Source organism: Liolophura sinensis, chromosome 1, assembly GCF_032854445.1.
Source record: "Liolophura sinensis isolate JHLJ2023 chromosome 1, CUHK_Ljap_v2, whole genome shotgun sequence".
Lineage (NCBI taxonomy): Eukaryota > Metazoa > Mollusca > Polyplacophora > Chitonida > Chitonidae > Liolophura > Liolophura sinensis.
Window position 1 is genome coordinate 12,028,870 of NC_088295.1, and position 20,951 is coordinate 12,049,820.

General features: G+C 37.9%; 1 protein-coding gene across 1 annotated transcript; it reads left to right on the forward strand.

The window, feature by feature from the left end:
* The first annotated feature begins 75 nt into the window (after positions 1-75).
* On the forward strand, positions 76-17,393 carry LOC135471042 (ras-related protein Rab-40B-like). Its single transcript, XM_064750094.1, has 6 exons — positions 76-478; positions 3,480-3,540; positions 7,106-7,166; positions 12,863-12,940; positions 13,364-13,586; positions 14,335-17,393. The coding sequence occupies exons 1-6, from the start codon at positions 313-315 to the stop codon at positions 14,568-14,570; spliced, it is 825 nt and encodes a 274-aa protein (XP_064606164.1). The 5' UTR covers positions 76-312; the 3' UTR covers positions 14,571-17,393.
* Positions 17,394-20,951: the final 3,558 nt, after the last annotated feature.

Genomic DNA, 20,951 nt, shown 5'->3' on the forward strand with positions numbered 1-20,951 from the left:
CGATTCAGCGCACGCGGTAACTTATGTTCCGGCAACTATTTCCGGTAGAAAGACATGCGCATTGAGATTGAGAAAAGCAACAGACGAGCAATCTAGTAGCTACGGAATATTGAGAAAAACTACTTTTTACAATGGTTAGTGTGTAATTTGCCGTTGCAATGTAACGTTTGGAAGAAGAACTTTTATATAATGTGAAATTCTTGAGCTGCTTGTGTCTCAAATGTGGAATATGGCTTTAGATGAATGTAAACATTCGTCAAGCATCTGCGCCATAGCCAAAATGACAAGGAATTCTGTGAAGTAGGGGTTAGTATGTGCGCTGCCCAGTCCCCTCGGTTAGGCCGCGGGCACCAGGCGAAGTCGTACGATTATCTACTCAAGTTCTTGCTGGTTGGTGATAGTGATGTAGGAAAAGAAGAACTGCTGAATGGCATGGACGATGGGGCTTCCGAATCTCCCTATGGATTCTCCAGTTGTGGTAAGAAAGCTAAACCATTACCCTGCTACTGTCATTCTCGTGTCTCTCTCACGCATGGACTTCTGATCTGCTTCATATTATAGCACAATGCAGTGTGTGGGTAACAAGGATGAAGGCCTTGTTGATGAGTCAAACAATAAATGGAGGAAAGTAGCCCAATTCTACTTCAGGTCACCTATGATGCTTATACCCATGATTTTAGGTCTTCCATTCATTTTTCTTTGGATTTTGTGGACTTAAATAGAATAGGGTATAAGAAGGTATCTTATTTATACTTGATGTGCAAGATTGTGCTGGTGGATATACTGGAGGTTGAGAGAATAACATAGCGGTTTTCACTTGGTAAATGCTTAGTGTCATTTTTATATTAACTCCCATATTATTCAGACAATATTTTCAGTGCTGTCTCACCGATAGCAAAGTTGGTAGAGCATCTGCTTCAGGAGGCAGTAGGTCCATGGTCAATCCTGGATGTGGTTACTCCTAAGACCTTAAAAGAGGAAGTTGTAACTTCCTCACTTGGTGTTCAGCATGAAGGGGATAGTGCAACGACTGGTTGACCTGTATCAGTATAATGGCTTGGGCAGGGCAGCTTACTTGCCTTCGGTGAGTCGTCTCAGTGAAGCAGCACTAGATAAAATAGCGGTGAAAATTCGTCCTGCAACAAGAAGACACATAACATGCACTCTAAGGACTCATCGTCGTAGACTGAAAAGTTTTTAAGTATGATGTTAAACCTGAAGGACTCACTCACCCAGTGCTATCTGAATGCAAGTAAAACTGCAAGTACTTGTATGTCTGCGGTCTGAAATAATAGACTCCATTATGTCGCCGTTAGCTCAGTCCACTCTAACATTCTTTGACGAACACCGCTATCATTTGCATGTCTAATTGATATGTCACAACGTAACTTTCCCAAGGTCAGTGGTTTACATTGGGAACACCAGGTTTCACCTCCCAGAAAACCCACTGCCATCATGTAAGTGTAAATTCTTGAGGTTGGCATTGAAACACCAATCAGATAATTAACTAAAAATTATCTGGGGAAGAAAGGTTATTTTCTATTAATTTGCAACCTTGATAAATGGTTTGGTGGTGGTGGTGGTGGTGGGAGGTGGGTGAAAGAGAGCCTCCCACTACAGGCATTATATGGTGAACAGCTGAACGCATTCACGTAGCAGTTACGCAAAATAAGTTTAGGGCCTACCATAATAGGTTACCATATTTATCAAAGTGTTTGCCAGTTGACATCTTATTTAAAAGTACGAAAATTCTGTTAAATTGTTTAATTTCTTCAGTGTGATTTGTTTATGTCGGAATTGTAAAATCCGCTCTTGACCAACACATGCTTTATCCCTGGATGGTTTCAAGTTTCAGCCAGTCTGTTGAAAGTACGAGAGAGGTGGCGACTAGTCTGTTTGCTGGGACAGTATGGTTAATAACAGATGTGCTTAGTCAATCTAGATTTTGACATTTATCGCAACACCGAGTCCATCCTTGCCTCTCATAAATATCGCTACATAGATGTTTAAACACCAACTCTATAGAACTAATCTCAGCGAGAACATATACCTTTTTTCTGCCCTTATCAGATGTATTATGAAGATTGAAGCTGTGCCTACACAGAGCATTGAAAATGTCTTAATTTTCAGGAAATTTTTAATGCTAGGGCTCTGTTTCATTTCATAAACATGTATATATATAATGTCACATATCTTTTCAAATGCCTGTTGATGGCCAGCAGTTCGGTATCCCGAACTTAGAGGTTCTCGTGGGGAGTATGACGACAAGATAGGGAGTTGTTTAGTTCAGTTGGTGAGGGTAGTGAATTGACAATACAGTATTCAAGAGTTAACTAGAAAATGGACTCAGTGTCACAAGGAAAGTCAGAAGTTTAATATAGCACACTGAGTCCTTCTAGATGGACAATAAAGTGCTCAACAGACTTAACATACTGAATTCACATTTCATATATTTCTTGTCATTGTATTTCGATGAGGAAAGTGTAACCCTGATGGACATGGGTTGCCTTTAGAAAGTTACCATTGATTACCATATACATATTTAGTGTAACTGATTTTACAGGATACCATAATTACATTTGCCTAACCTATTATGGATTACCATAGGAAATAATACGTTGCATGGCTACAGTAGATGTATATGAAGTCGTCTGGCTCCACTCTTTTCAGCATCGATGTCTGATGAAGGATGGATTTTAAATTATATATATTGCTTAACATACATGTCATGTATTGATGCACTGAAATATTCAATGAATATATTATTAATGGGTTGTATTGTAAGACGATGCTATGTAAATGGATTCTGCAGCATCAACAAGATGGCATGTTGCGGGCAACATTTTATGCTAAAACTATATGAGAAATGTGGAAAAAATTATTCATAAAAAGTCCTGTGTCATTACCAGTCAGAGTATGTTGTGTCTATCAATCTTTTGGGAATTGCCCCATGTTAGAGTCTTGCTTACCAAATATTATACAAATGGTAGGTCATAGATATTCCTGCCGTTTGCCTCTCGCCTAATACATGTGGCAGCTCAGCTGTTATGGGGTTTTGCATTACATTTGCATATCTCTATTTTTATGCATTTAACACACCATGATACTGTATATGTTGCCATGTCATGTGATTACATGAGAATTTGCATTTACTCTTCAAACTTTGTGATAGTCAACTTTCTATTTTTACACCTACCTTCTTATGCCTGCATCATGAAACAGGAGTTAAGTAGTAAGTTGAATTTGATTCAAAATGAAAAATTGAAAGGGATTTGTCTGTTGTTTTGCTCTAAACTCCTATGATATTCATAATCATTCATGTTTTCCAATTAGTAATGTAGAAATAAAGGTTTATTTTTCAAACAAATACCAGTATCTACAAATTCATAACAGTAATTAAGATAAATAGAAAGAAACTAGTTGCCTGTGGCTTGTGAACAACAGAAATGTACAAACAAAGGTTTGTTTTATTATTTCAGGTATTGACTACAAGACTACAACAATTTTGTTGGATGGGAAAAGAGTGAAATTGCAACTTTGGTAAGATTCTTAGGCCTTATTCCATATAGTGTTGTTAAGAAATGGTAATCAGTTTGTGTAAGTGTATTATTATGGAAATGTAAGGTACATGTATACACTCAAGGTGAAGCTACTATTTGATTGAAGCATGTACATGTTATTCAGTATACTATGTCATGTTTACATGCATAAATCTTTAATATTGTGCTGACGTTGTGTATGCCCAGTATGGTAATGGACAGAATATTTTGCAACTTTTGCAGTTCAAATTGTATTTTTTTTTTATGAAATATCTGCTTGGAAATCCCATTTTGATTTAAACCACCATATTGGACCTGACAATGAAAACACTCATCTTAATTGTCTGCAGTACATATTTTTTTCTTCTATTGTCGCCCCTCCAAACATCTAATAAGCTTTTTTTGTTTTAAGTAAAAGCAACAATATATATTTCCTTTGTGTAGCAGTATATAGAATGTTTAGCACCAAGGCTATGTCCAATTTATGTATTAGAAAATTGAATCTTTATGGTCTGCCTCCTACTGTGTAGCATCATCACTACTTATTTGGCATGTAATTGTTACCATTGGAAACCAGCTAATGAAGACAGCTGGACTAGGGTAACAGAAGTGGATCCAGTCTCAAGATTTGTCAGTCTGCTCATGTAACAGTGTGTGGGTGAGGGCACTTCATTAGGCCTTTCCTGCGCAGTAAAATGTGTTGGTATGTGACTGGTAGTTGAGGTCTGACTGAATTGTATTGAGTGGAGACTCGATGTCTTCTCTGTATTTACATGTGACAGGTTGATTTTATAAAACATGCCAGGTCACTTACAACAAGGGATTGAGGGATCGAAGGATTTTATGAAGTGATCTGTAGGAGATTAAATGCTGATGGGAGAGTGATGCAGAGTACTGAATCTGACAGGTTGAGTCAGTGATGACCCTTCTAGCACCCAGCTTATCAATAAGGCTCATTGCCTCGGTGCACAGCTTCTGGTATTGACCACATGCTGCCCCTGCTAGCACTCGGTTGTCAGAAATTGCATGGATGTGCCATCTATCAGCACGTATTGACTGTTTGCACATTTGCAGCCAGGGAACGTGATAAGTGCCACTTCAGAAGAACCCATCAGAAATGTTCAGTCAGTGCAGCTGATTCTCTATTTTGCCTGACACGCTTTGGTTAATAGCTGTAGTAAATAGATATGGAACTGCCATGTGCCACTGTCACATGCTCAGCTGCAGTATGGATGCAGAAGTGCTTGTTATTTGTGTCTTCTTTAGTGTCTTGTTCATGCACATATTGCAGGACATAATCTATTTTTAACACATACAAATTGTGAAGGGAAATGTACATTCTTTGGTAGTCATGCAGACATAAACATAACAATGGCACAGAGGAAAACAAGGATTTGGGATTATGGCGTTTCCTCATCATTGTGTTCTTTAAGTGAAAGCTGTGAAAGAAATAAAAAGTTCCGTGTCAAGGAAATAATCTGTCTAATGTGTACATATGCAAAGCATATATTTGACAGTTTTTTATGTGGGATTTAAAACTTTGCTTGGCTTAAGCAATCATTGTTTTGTAATGTTAAACTAAAATATGTAAGGTGTTATTCCAGTTTTCTTTACAGGGTCTTGTGTCCATTAAATACAGCTTTCCCATTGAGTTAAATGAAATCAACAAATATTCATTGTTGTACCTTTTGGCATTAAATGTTGATAAATATAATACATCCTGAAATTTATTTCTTTATTAAGAACCCATTAACATTTTTAGTAGTTTTTCCACTCTAAAATTATGGTGCTATATTAAGTTGAAACTGCTTGTTGTCTGTTGTCTTTTCGTTATTGTTGTTATCGGGAGTTCAAGCTATTCAGACTTGTACCGATTTTTAATCTGTACTTATTCATAAAGTACCGTAAAATGTCTTATGCTGAGGTGATATTATCTACTTTATTTTAATTACATATAGGTGATGGTTATATTGAGGCTGCAGACATGTGATGTTACATGCTAATAAACCCCGTGACCTGGACCTCAATGGCTGCGACATGCAGATGCCACATCCTGTGGTCTTGTCACAGGGCTAACCTAAACACCACACTCTGTCATTTTCAAGTGTTCCATGTGTAACAGTATTATCCCACAAACACACCCCTGACTGTGTTGTGCTGTCTATGCCTTTGATCTGTAGGGACTCCCAGTTAAGCTCAGCAGAGACTTATTATAAAACATAGGTTTGTGGTGTGTGCTGCCATACACCCATTAACCTAAGGCTTTATTGACATTGACCCCTGCTCTCCAGCTGGTAATGTGACCCTTTCTGTATTACACCTTCTCTCAATCTCAGTTAGTATGTATGTATGTATGTGAAATATAACAGTTTAGTGTTCCCTAAATTATACTCTGTTGACAAGAGAAGCCTATTAAATTGACTTCCTGTACTCAGTTCAGTACATATCACAGTTGTCAAACAAATGTTGACTTAAACACAAGATTAAACAGGTATTTTGAAACATTCTGGTTTCCTTATTGCAGTGCATAAAGATAAATTGCCCTATTAAAAAGAAAAAGGAAGTTGAAAGGCTGTGAGGGCAAGCGATTCAAAAACATAGTCAAGGAGTTTGTTTCCTGTAAGCCCTCTGCTAGAGGAAACAGGATTTCAGGAAATGGTATGAATGTAACTTGAATTTCAAATCACGTTCAGTGGAATCATCTGAGGCACTTGAACTGATGATGAGCAGATTTCTTTTTCTTAAATTTGGTGGTCTTCTATGCGTAGACCAATGTCATGTATGTTGGATGTGCATACGAAACAGAGAGAAATTGTCAGGTGTGAATAATTTTACTCCATGTTCTGGAATATGCTGTGATAATATTTTACTAGATATACCGGTATAACTTTTTTCATAACTGCATTTAGAGTTACACAAATGTGCGTATGAAACTACAATTACTTAAACCGTTTATACCATAAAATTGATGTAATTAAGTGCAACTTGAATTCAGGAAATTGTCAGGAACTTGATGATAAAGATATAGTACGTGTAAAGCCAAGGGTAAAGTGCATATCAACAAACCTACATGTAAACATATGACCACCAGTATGTTGCATTCATTTCCGCAACTAGACCATTCAGTCTCTGCGGTTAACCTATGCGAGGCCCTATTTCAGGTTTCCAGTTGCCATTCGCCATTGTAGCCAATTCGCATATATTTTATGTGACCCTTGATTCTAAGACCAGCCACTTTTAAGCTGGCCTAGACTGATTTTTAATGGAAAATTGAAATGGTATTGTTTTCCTCTCATGTCTTATTATTTCTAATCATACCATGGCACATTCTCTTTGAATCTTTGTCAATGTCCAGATGACATGTCCAGCAGCACAATGTATGTACAAAGTAACGATGCCATGAGATGTAATTAAATCTGGTTTGGGGAAAAAAATATTAGATATGGCTACAGTTGAGGCTCAAGAAAAACATGCTGTTGTTGACATTGATATTCAACCAGTAACCTTTATGTGAAATTTGTACTGTCACCATTTGTTATTTAATAAGTTAATGTTTTTCATTTTAGGGACACCTCTGGACAGGGAAGATTTTGTACAATATTTCGCTCATATTCCCGAGGAGCTCAGGTAAGAAGAATATTAATAGGTGGTAAAACGTATTGGTGATATAGAAGAAATGGGGCTTTGTCAGGCTGTAGTACAGTCAAATATTAACTGTACTGTGTTAGAAATGAATCGACAGTGATGCATTGAGTGTGTTGATATAAATTACAGTTGGCACTTTTTACACAACATGTATGAATTTAATTAAGTTAGTTTTTCTCAGTACTGTACAATGTTGCGTGTTACTAAACAACAACATTTTGTCCTTCCTGGATATGCCACAGAAACGTCACTGTCATTGTATCATGTATGTATACGTGGAGATTTACGTCATACTTAGCAATTTTTCAGTCACTAGGTGTTTGTGCATGTACTGTGTTTTCTTGTGGTAGGGCAAGTCCATGTCCCCAAAGTGCTGCGGCCACTGAAGTATCATGCTGAAGACACCAGACATCACCCCCCTACCCCCACCGAAACACATTATATTGACACCTAATCAACTAATCCTCTTTCTTTACTTTGACCTCTCAGTGCTGAGCATCAAGTGAAGCAGCACCATCTTGACCTGACCTAGGCAATGGCATTTTAAACAATGACCAGTGTCAATGGTTCAAATCTGCCACATTATGGAAGAAATGTGGTACCAGATACCTTGTTAAGAACAGTGGTTTCTGCCCTCCCCTGTCAAGTTATATTCACCTGTCCTAATGTTCACATGTCCTTTTGAACAGTGTGAAACAGAGAAGAGAGGTAGACATTTGCACTGAGAAGGTTTGGTGGTTGTAGTGTGTAATGTGGTATATATGAGGATTAATATACATTTGTATACTAGTCTGGTGTTTACGCTCATTGGAAGCAAATATATGTGGAATAGATCTATGATCAAGACACCCACCAAATAAGTAAGTCCCCAAATGATCAAGACATGTTTTAGTATAGCAAGCTGCCATTATACTGTAGGAGGGTGTATTAATGGTATGTATTGTCTGCACAGCACTCAGGATAACTGACAGGTCAGTCCTAGGCACACCCACTTTGGTCTGCATATCTCCTCAAGTGACCTCTGCCTTTATTATGACACATCAGGTGATATGTGAACTTAAACCTAAAATACCTGTCAACTTTCGTGACAAGACCAATAAACGTTATTACATGTCACAGCACCAGACTGAAGTCTCAAGGTTGGAAAGCATTGTAATTTTGGCCTTGTTTGCTTATATAGCTCCACAAAGCTGCATTGAAATTAAAAAAGATGATTTTAAACTTGACATTTGATTCATACAAAGTGATTTGGGGAGAGAGAGCTGGCTTGAAAGGTGAGGAAAATACTGAAATTTGGTATACATGTACATGGGTACATCAGATAAAAGACCATTAATGACTCCTTGAAAACAGATCATTTTATTAGAATTTTTCCAAAAGACTACACTGCATTTAAAATCAGATTCTATGACGATCTGTTGAGACTAGTAAATAAATGTATCAGTGATGTCATATCCATAATTTTTTAATTGAAATAGTTCATTTCAAGGTCCCTTCAGAGATGACATCATTTGTAAGCTATAAGTGTCTATGCATTTTGAATGCAGCCTGTACGTGTTATGTGACAACACACTAAAGTGAGACATGCGTGACAGTATAAACTGAAAAGGCCAGCATATCAAATGCATTTTACCAAGTGGAGAAAATAAATATATAAATAAAACTGTTTCCGTGTACTGTGTTCAGTGATCTATCGCCTGACAATTCTATACTTCATGGAAATGTTTTCTAAAATCAAATGAGATTACTTGGTGTGATTTGTACTGTAAACTTGTTGTATGGAGTACAGTAGGGCCGAATCTAACCATCAATCCTACGCCTATTGTTATCACTATACGCCGACCCTGGCGAGACCCTGATTAAACACGCCGTCATCCGCCGCCTACCATCGGCATATGGTCAGCCCATGGTCCGCCGACAGTCCATCCCAGGTGGTTCCATTATCAGCGTATCATTTTACGACATTCATTCACTTGCTGGAGTTTGATGTAATGACATCAGATGTGCACTGTAGGCCTTGTATTATTTGCATGACTTTACCCGTAAATTTTTAGAACTTTATTACCAAACATTGAACACAAAAAGTGCTTAGATACCAGAATTTTGCTGATATTTTGCGAAAGGTAACTATTTGGGCTATTGTAAAGTAACAGCAAAAATTGGATTGAAATTGCACTAATAGATTTCTTTTTTACCGGTACCAAAAACCTCTGGTTTTGATATTTACTTGTAGTTTTCTGGAGCGGTAGATCCAGGATCAATCCTGGATCGAGTCACACCTAAGACTTTAAAAGAGGAAGTTGTTACTTCCTCGTTTGGTGTTCAGCATGAAAGGGATAGTGCTCTGACTGGTTGACCCATATCAGTATGAAGGCTCGGGTGGGGTGGCTTACTTGCCTTCGGTAAATCGTCTCAGTGAAGCAGCATTAGATAAAAGAGCATTGGAAATTCGTCCTGCAACAAGGAGGCACATCACATGTACATGCACCCTAAGGATTCCTTTGTCATGATATGACTGAAAATTGTTGAGCACCACGTTAAACCCCAAGCACTCCCTCACTCTTTGGTGTATTTTCATGATTTATACATGGATAGGTAGAGGAATATTCTCAAGATATGTAATACATTTAGAGCTTGATTTACAGCAAGATTTATTTATTTAATTATTTGATTGGTGTTTTACGCCTTACTCAGGAATATTTCACTTATACGATGGTGGCCAGCATTATAATGGGAGGAAACTGGGCAGAGCCCAGGGGAAACCCACGACCATCCACAGGTTGCTGGCATACCTTCCCACGTACGGACGGAGAGGAAGCCAGCATGAGCTGGACTTGGTGAGAAGCTCCAGCAAGATTTAGGTTGCATATATATAGGCCTGAGGCTTACATCGCATGTCTTCACGAGTATATTAAGGCTACATATGATTGCACTCGTCAATAATAAACACTTTTTTGTACTTATAAAACTTAATAAATGATTGGATCGACAATTGTGAAATTGGGGATACAATTTTGGGACTCTAAGATTAAAGGGAAAATATTAACATGCTGACCTTTATATGTATGAGCTGTTCGAGTTTTATGAATTGTAGGCCTTGTGTCATGTATCAATATCACTCATAACATATACATTTTCAGTACAGGTTTTACAAGCACATATAAGCACGCAGGCTGATATAGATCACACAATAAAGTCAAATATTCCTGCATAATTTTGTATCCAGCATGAAATTGTAATAAGTTTACTGATAAGCAAAAGAACTCCTTTTCAAATTCTGAAACATGGCTACAGTTGTATAGAGCCTTCACGCACAGCGCGGCAGACTTCAGAGAAAGCAATGTGTTGCATATACATGTATTTGTCAGCACATAACTCTGCCATAAATGCCCATAAGTAGGTTTGTTATTTAATAATTAGTGGAGTGGAATAACTGCGGATGGCCGTGGGTTTCCCTCGGGCTCTGCCCGGTTTCCTCCCACCATAATGCTGGCTACCGTCACATAAGTGAAATATTCTTGAGTATGACGTAAAAACACCAATCGAATAAATGAAACAATTGGGGGTCCCAAACAGTAAGCTATTAAAACTTGAATTTTGTACGAAAATTTCGTGTGCAAGTAAATATGCTGCAAGCCATCACGGTGTTCCCAACAGACATGATAGTTCACAGGGAATCAGTCCATATTTAGCGTTAAAACCTTTAATAATCAGGGGTCGACGGTCCGCTGACGGTCGTAAGATGACCGGAGGATCACGTCCCGGTACACGTATGAAGATGCATGGTCGGTGTATCATACACTGACCATGAGCCAACGGTGAGCATATCCTCTGGTCACAATGGAATTGTGTAGGATTTATGGTTAGGATCCGGCTGTACTGTACGACAAGCACTGTCCCTAAGGTTTTATACCTTTAATTAGGGATAATTAATCAAAGTTACATGGTTACTCAGTAACTGGATATGGAAATATATGGAGTCAGTAAACCTCATTCAGGCAATAAACCTTTCAAAATTACATGTACGAGGTTCTCTTCTGGCAAGCTTTCCCATCTTTATTTGATATGATGTATCATGGAAGGAGAAGGGATGAACTGTTGATCTTTGTTACCATAGAGATGCACATTATGTGACAAAAAGCCCTCTTAACAGTTTTGTTTTAAAGTGTGGAACAAATAGAAAACAAAAGCTTTCCTCATGTTTACAAAGCATTGGTCTTGTAGAGTCTGTATTGTGCATAAAACATGACTATTGATCAATGGTTTTGTTGATTCTTCACCACAGATGTAAGTTTATGTAAGCTTGGGTCTATTCAACTTGTTGCCCTAGATTCTTTTACATGCATCTAGTTTGTGATGGATTCTTAATGTTTTTTTCATGATGTAAAAGGGACTGCCAGGAAAATATATATGTAAAAACCAGGCTTGATTTACAGACTTTTAACTTTTCCTGCTGTTCTAAAAATTCTGTGGTAAAATGTAATAACTCTTGTGTTTTCCCCATCAAGTTTCATGTGATCAGCAGTCATGAATTTGTCTTTAGAAGTAAGATAAATGTTTTGCATGTCTTGTTGCACCTCCTGGTATCTCTGGTTGTCTACATAAATGTAATAGGGTATCAGAATGATTTTTTGATATGGGCGGAATGAATCATTTTTTCGATGTTGGGGAAGGATATAGAAAAACTAACAACATTTGTGGGAAATGTGGATTGTCCCATCCATTTTTACATTATCATACATACATATTTACATAATCAGAAAACGTTGAAAAACAGGGATCTGACAAAATAAAATGAGAAATTTTCAGTTATATTTTTATTCCATTTTTGGATATATTTTTGTGTGTGTGTATCAGCTTACCCATAAACACAAGAAAAAATTATAGGTATTTGTTCAGTATGTGAAGAATTAGATCTTTTCAACATTTTCTTTTACATCACAAAAAATTTGCAAGCCTAGTTACTCCGTTCATTAGAAAAGGAAGAGAATCCTACAATAACCATTTTAAAACACATGTTACTGATATGTGCGCTGCATGAAATGTATGTTGAAACTGGACGGCAGTGAGGTCTTCTGCATCTACGACAAAAGCTTATGGACATATTAACTCAAGGTGCACCAGTTATGAAATACAGTATATTTATATATCAAGTTCATTATTATCAGAACCTCAAAAAAAGATGAATTGCTTGTGAAGTAAAGTAACTGTCTGTTCAGGTATATTCTCATGGCGAAACTAAAGGGTTTTTCCCGTAACAACTGTAAGAAAGCAGAAATTGATATAGTTAGCAGTGTGTCTGAAAAAATATTTGGAATATTTTTGTTGTATATATTGATGTCATTATTGTTTAATGTCATTCTCAAGATTTTTTCACTTACACTGGCATTTTTTTTGGATGGCCTTCAGCAATTTTCATGTGTCCAGAACTTACCCATGTGTAACATAGAGACATATGAACAATATTAATGAAGGAAGAAAAGTGGTCCTTAACAAATAATCCAGCAAGTGCCATCGTAAGCAGGAAGTCTACAAATTCCCTGTCTAAGGCCGGTGTTGAACATGCACTTTTTTTAGGAACGGTTGGGAGTTATACACTGGACTCCTGAGCCACATCTCGTAACGCATTACTGTGTTGTGTATTTACATTTATGTGTCGTTACTTTTTCTCTTTGTAGGGTATTTTGCTGGTGTATGATATTACAAATAAATGGTCCTTTGATGGGATTGATCGATGGATTAAAGAAATTGATGAGGTATGGTTGAAAGTGTCCTAATATTGATACAGCTCACACTCTGCAGCAGCAGTAGTAACATAGTCTGAAGTGAAACAGTTGGTGTTACTGTGGGGTAGTGTACAGATTTTAGGTTTCCTGTCCTAAGGTGGTTAGTTTATGATGTAATAAATGTGATACGTAAGAAATAAGCTATTCTTTACAACAAAATTGTGATAACGTCAAAAGAATTTTAACAGTTTTCAAGATAAGCCGGGGGATTTAATTGGAATGTCAAAATCTGAAGATATGGAGTATGAAGAGGTGCTTGATCCAAAAAGACAAAGTATGTCCAACTTTCAAACAAAACCAGAAAGGCTAATTTTTCATCTTTTATCATGGATTAAGCAGATATACATGGAATAGTTTAAATTCCATATTTTGATGCAAAGGTTTCTCATTTAGCATGCCCCAGGTGTTCCCAAAATCCTTGTGGGAAATCGACTGCACTTGGCATTTAAGAGACAAGTCAGTGAAACAGTGGCTGAAACCTACGCACTGAAGAATGACATGGCATTTTTCGAAGTGAGTCCACTGTGCGATTTCAACGTGACGGAATCATTTGCTGAACTCTCTCGGCTGGCATTGAAGAGGAATGGAATGAACCGCACCTGGGGACCTAACAAAGGTCAGTTTTAAACCTCACCTCTGTTGTGTTATCCTCAAAGTTATGGGCATTTCTGCCACAACTGTAACACTTGCTTGAGAATACTCTCCTGAGTCCAGTCACATTAAACCCCATGTGCAAAAAAAATTCCAGTGTAAATAAACATGGTCTGTTTTTGGATAGCCATAAGGTTACAGATATATGATTTACGGAGAAAATTTTCTGCAGAATTTATGTGAGAATGAAAAGTTGCCTGAAATCTTTAAATTGTAATTGGCTTGAAATATGCACACTGAGTGTGTTGAGTTAACAAGTTAGCTTATACCTTTAAGCTATGGATGTGTCATGGGTTTCCCCCGGGCTGTGCCCAGTTTCCTCCCACCATAATGCTGGCCACTGTCCTAGAAGTGAAATATTTTTTAGTATGGTGTTAAACACCAGTCATATAAATTAATAAATATATTAATACAAACATTCTTGATTACAGTGTTAAATACAGATCAGATAAATATAATTTGAGACTAGCTTATTTCAACTTTGTCACAATTTAGGTAGGATAATAATCATGCCTTTATTAATTTATATCACATACCGGTTTGACTTTAGGTTCATCTCTTCACTGTTCATCCTACATTCTGAGTGATAGGGTTAAAATATGCCAGATGTGCTAGAATTTTAACTGATTTACCATGTTTCTAAATATTGTTGTGCTATTTGTTGAACATTTGTTTCCTTCAACAGCCTTTAATGTTGTGCTTCTCCATTTCAGTGTTAAGCTTACAAGAACTGGCCTGTAGAACTATTGTGTCAAGGACAACAATATATGGGATTGAACAGCTGCCCCTGCCACAAGCTATGAAATCCTATCTTAAATCCTATTCATTGACTAACAAAACCAGAGCCCGAATGCACAGTTTTATCCACCGCGACAAGCATAGGAGGAAAATACTCAACCCAAATGATTCCCCACCTATGAATTGTCGAAAAAGCTGCATTATCAGCTAACACAGCTGAATAGATGACCAGGGTTACGGAGTTATTTCCCTTGGATCAGTACATTGCATGGTGGAGCTTTATTGCGTCGGCTGAAGGCTGTTAGTAAAGGATTCGTATCAAAGGTTCTGAATGGAACACTGGCAAACACAACGTCAAATGGCAGCAGTCTGAACTGACTTGGATCCAAGTGTGTATGAGGCTGTGTGTTTTAAAGTGTAGTCCATAAACTACATATGTACCCTGTTTGAAGTAGAAAAAGGAGGGGAAGGTCATCAGAAAGCTTTACTTGCAAATCTTATCTCCTATTTGTTTGCATCCCAAACCATAATGTGTGTCATAGTTCAGGTGCACTCTATCAAGTGAAGAAGCCAAGATTTTAGCTTCCAAAGATTTCTAGAACTGCTTCAGGACACAATAAATACATGCAGAATTCAATTGCTAATTTTATTTTAATGGTCTTACATAAGATGCCAATGAAATTGAGGATTTTTTTTTAACAACCAGTTTAATATTGTGGGTAGATGTTGTAAGTTTCTTTTCAATGTGTAAATTGACAAGCAGGATCTTCAGTGCTGAGAAATATTGGTGTTCAGTTGTTGGAGAGACACTTGTTCAGTGTTAACTTTTCGTTTATTGACATGTCTGTAGTACATCTGTGAACAGCCAAATGTATTTCAAATAATGAAGAGTGAATCTGCCAATAGTTCCTTTTTTTAATGGTACATATAATCACTAGTGTTTTTTAGTTGCGTTGATAATTCATCTTCACTGCTAGTGTTTAAGTTTTCACTGTATGCACCATATAATTATTTGCCTGTTTATATTTTAGCTACCATCACTATGTTGTCTCAGAGTGTCCAACAGTCTCCTCTGCAGACATGACTATAATATGCTGTGGACGTAGCTTACATAGCACACCTTTGATGATCAGTATTTACCAGTACCCGTAGACCAATATTTACCTGCTGTTCGGGGACAACAGTAACTTAATTGTGCACCTGTGCTAATAGAACAAGTGCTGTGAAGTTTTGTGTCAAACTTTAAACATAATTAATTATATATAGTGCAAATGTAGTTGTGATTTTGTTGTAAAAGATTTTGTGATTCATACAGTTTGATGGTCTTAGTTTTATTTGACACTTGAGGATTTTATGTTATTGTCCCAAGACTGAAAGCTCAGTTCATTTATACATACCAAGAGTAGTAACATTATCATGATGGTTTCTCCACCCTTTCACTCAGTCTATATTGGCTTTTTGCCGTTGATTAAATCAAGTCTCTGTCATATCCATGGAAGAATTTCTGTTTTTGTACTTATAATCTCAATAATTGAAAATGTGTCACTGCTGTTTGCTGGTGTAATAATTTTTCTTTTTAATAGAATGACGGTGGTGAAATTTACTGAGATCATTCTATGTACTTAAATTTTGGTGCAGTTTTGCCCATTAGCCCTGTTTAAAGGTTTCAGATTAAGAAGTAAACATTAGACAAGTTCTTTCAGAGTTTTAAACACAAATAAGGGCAGCATTCACATATATGGGACACTTTATGCTGAATTTAGAAAGGTTTTACGGATGTCAAAATTTATCTCAATGATTTTAGTAATTATTAAAGGATGTCACCAGAGTAAATTTCTGTAGAGACATTTTGTGTGTTCTAAAATAGATTATTGAGTATATATCAAAGCTCTGGTTCTTAGGCATCTGCAGTGAAATTAAGCCTTCAGAATTTCTGCTGTTTCAGGTGGGAACATTTTTCTGGTGTTCAGGTTATTGGTTGTAATGGTAATCACGGCTTTGCTGTTTTGGACCATGGTTGTCGCTAAAGGGTTGCATGTGATATAACTGGGGGAGTGATCCTGTGGACAGTCTTATGAAGCGTTTGCAGCATGTGCCTATCAAAACACCCAAGGCAAGATACAGTGTATGTCAACATGCTAAATGCGCCAAGTTGAGTCCCGACTTATACAGTTCTCTGATGTGATCTTGTGTGAATCTGAAATGGGGAAACGTGGGGTTAGATCATCCATTTAATCACAGCACCTCCAGTTGAAAAGAGTTGGTGTGGGTTGATGGAACCAAGAAATGAAAGTGAAATTTAATCAGTGATAATGTTGTTTTAAGCCCTAAATCCAAGGAGTTCTTGGCATTGTGTAATGGCATTTACTTCTCCTGAAGTGTGCCACAAAGTGTTGCAGTGTTTATCCTTTAGAATGGTTATGGCTTACAGAAATCTTGTTCATTCCAACAGAGAATAAAAGTACACATAAAGGAGGGAAGGGGTATACAGGATTGTATCTTATCATTTGTTTGTGGTCCTTCATTTTGATTCTCATGTTCCCTAGACATTCACTTTGTAAACAACTTACACCTTTTCCACCCATAGCAGTATCAGTGACAGAATCTCAAAGCATCTTCAGTGTCATCTAGGAACTTGTGTGGGAATAGTTGATAGCTTATTGTGATGGTCACATAATGTCCCGAATTATCCACAGGCAAATGCGCATTGTTTGGGAAAATGAGGAAACAGTTTTTGTCCATGCGGAATGAAAGAGGTTACCTCAAATGAAATCTTCCTGAGCTGTGTGACTTTATGTGGAGCTGCTCAATTCCTCCCAACCTGAAACTTCCATTTTCATTTGTGTATATATTGACACATTTTTTCTATACTCTTGGCATATCATTTATTTACAAATTGTTTGTATTATTGTAAATATTTTTGTACAGAAAATGTTGTCAAACCCATGAATTCGAATGTGTTGTATAGCATGATGTGTGTTTTAATGTGAGTAAAATGGTCAAGTAAAATGTCCCTAATAAAATGAAACAGTGGTCCTCAAGACTGTCGTATTCGGAGATTTTGTATTTGGTAAATAGTACAATTAGAATTTAGTTTGTGTTCAGCCAAGAAGAACAAGAATCCAAAACTCCAGACCAGCGAGATTATATTCTCAAATCATGCACCAGATTGCTTGATTGTGGATTTTTTGGAAAAGAGTAAAACATATGTTTATCAGTGTTCATATGTCTGTCAATCATGCACCTCCTGCACGTGAACTCCATGGGAATGCAGCGTAGCTACAAATGCACAACCTCAATAAACGTCAAAGTTTTGCAGACTTACCCCATCTGCACAGGATTTTGGCTAAAGAAACAGGATGCATAACGCGGTGGAGCCCTCGCTGGCTCGGCTCTGTTAATAGGTTGACCACAAAGACAAGCAGCTCTGGTTTTAAGCGTTCACCAAATTTTCCTGCACACATAAATCTGACGGAAGCATGTATAAACATGGTAGAAATATCGGGTGGGCAGAGAATATTGAACTATAATCCTCTTAGATAAGCATTTATTCACAGTGTTACATCCACACAACCTTAATATTTCACACACACTATTTAATGGAAATACACACCTGTCATGAAAAGGTTACATCATAGGTTAGATGGTATTAATACAACAACCGCATCTTGCATTTTGAATAAGTGGGCCTGCATATTAAAACACCCATACAAAACAAACTAATTATTCAACCTTCTGTGGCATGTAAATGAACGTTCTGATATAGTTGATACATGGTCACATTGGTTCTTTGTCACATATGTATACGATGTTAACATGTCGAGGGATAATTCTATTACCCGGTATTGTAAAGTATCTTTTTCATGCAATACCCATATACGAAAGCCATCTGTGGTGTGTACTTTTCCTGCTTTATTTCGAAAACTTCTTTTGTGGTAAAGAGACATTGTGTGATGATTGCAGGCTACGGACTACCTTAAAAGACATTTTCTTAATAAACTGCTTTGTGAAGATGGTCTTAATCATTTTCCATGGAAATAGCCCTACATGTAGCATTCGATACTCCCACGAAAATTTCACGACTTGGAACTAGTTGAAGTTTAGCAATGTGGACACAGGCCAAAGGGAAGAATTGTTTATTAAGCTGGCATGTATGGTATCTGTTTCTTGGAGTTAATATCCGGTTTCCTAGGTTTAACCACTGCTGGCGTATACATATCTGGTTTACTCGGTTTAACCACTGTGGGCCTACATGTGATTTTCTCAAGTTAAGCACTGGTGTGCATAGGCTTGTGTGTGGTCAGCTCTGTAGTTCATGATGTCGCAGGAAACAAGTTTCTGTTTCATATATTCCAGGTAACGTTTAGTACCAGTTTCTTTTTTGTTCTGTGATACTGACAGCCGCAACCCACAAGAGCACTGGTTACTGAGGGAGCGGTGTCATGTACGTAGGTGTCGTTTTATCCCTCATATCTGCCGGTACAGCCAGCAAAGGAGCGGGCGGAACTGCAATAGTCGCAGCAGATCTAGGATGGATAGCCGAGTTGTAAACACGGCTCAGGTACACATCCAAATTGTCCCCTTGTCCGTACAACTCTCTCCGGTTCGGTGTATCATATCTGGCCGTATCCGGTGTCCGGACCTTTGTCTGTTGGCCGTCGGGGTAACCCCAAGGCTTTGGATTAGAAGACATGGCGGTTCGGTTAGACAGCTTCTTTACCTGATGAACTACCTTGACTGGCTCACCTGAAAACAAATGACACTATGTGAAGACACTATAGGCCTACATGTATTTGTACAGTGCTCGTTTCTTTCTCTGCTGTTCTACGAAAACTGTGATTTCTGGTGGCCATATTAAATTATACTCCGTATAGCACATCGTCTGTGGTGTCAAAGGTGTAGTTAAGGAGAGGGAACAGCCCCAAAGGTGTCTGATTGACGTAAAGAAACCAATGTCCACTTGCACATCTAATCCTTCCAAACATAAATCGATGACGACCTCATGTTCCTACAAATTAATTAGCCAGTTCTCAGGTTGGCCTAACCAAAAATGCCCAGGGCAATAACACAAACTGACACAAAATGACATTCTCAGTGCATACCCTATAATACGGCCGAAATCTCGATAACTCGCTGACTGCTAGGATATAGGCTCGAGAAATTAGATTATTTTTAAGAAAGATATGTAATTGCCATGGGCCCTTTTGGATCGCCCAGTCTCACATCAGGTTAGTTAAATACAGAGACCACTCGGTTGACGTCGATTTTTAGTAGGGAAGTTTTAATGCACGCGTGAACAGTGGTAAATGTTTCTCATCTTCAATCCGACACATTTGGGACTTTTTCCCTCCATAACCCGTGCTACTGCGTGTCTTAATGAGAGTTAAACACGCTCTGCAACTAAGAAAGGTGGTGAAATGCGTTTCACACCTCTGATAACACCAGCAACAAATAAAGCTATCTAGGCCTAATAGACATGGACTTTATCGCTTCGATGAAGGCTTTACATCTTACCTCGGGGGGTGGCGATGGTTACCCTATACCTGTTCCTCTCTGAGTTTTCTCATCCTATACATGAAGCTAATCACTGTAGCCGAAGTGGAATTTTCTCGAGCACATCGCAAAACACCATTCAATCCACACCGATGACTGCCATGACATGCATTAAGAATACATGTGTAAATCAGTGACGACCTTCGTGTACATGTATTCATATACCACACACACACCTCAGGTGTAAATGGATTTTCTTACACTTACAACTAATATGCCAGATTCCTACAGAAGGTTGTACAGCCCAGAAGGTAACTGCTTTGTGTATCTTCCAGATCCAAATGCAAGTAAAAACAAAACAGAGATGTTCCAAGGTGTCCTCTTCTGCATTACTGAGGGACGGGCGTGGTTAAATCGATCGCTCCCAGGGAGAGGCCATCTGGTAAATTCTCTATAGCTACCGAACTGCCGCTTCTAAAGCTTCCATGCACTGAATGGTATTTTTATCTCTGGTCGAACCACCCGATTGACATGAATATCGAATGCCTAGATTTCATATAAGATTATGACCTACCTAATGCATTGATAGTGCTAAGTGAACTATGACATACAGAAATGAGCATGTATGGTTCGACATACATACCACTACACTGAAATCACCACGGCACAAATGACAATAACTAACTGATACTTTCCTATTAGCTAGTACAGATAATCCATTTGGGTGGCAAATGTAGCACGTAGATGTTAACATAAAATGTGTGTGGGCCAAGCACATAGTTGCCATGGGGATTTTTCTGTTTTACATGTATACTTATACATTTTTAGTGATGCTGTATACCGCAACGAGTTTTTCATCCCAGTTTATATATGCTCACAGTGAAGAGGAGCCGCGTGTGCCAACGAATTAAATGACTCAGTATTAAATTACATACTTACCATGACAGTGAGAAACAATTTTCGGGATATAAAGAAGGTAATACAACGAAGAACGGCAATATATATTCGCTGACAGAGCGGGAATTCGAGCTAAATTCGAAGATTGGCTGTATACCTAACACTGCCAAGACCTTGCTATACATGCTTTCTCGCTGCACAT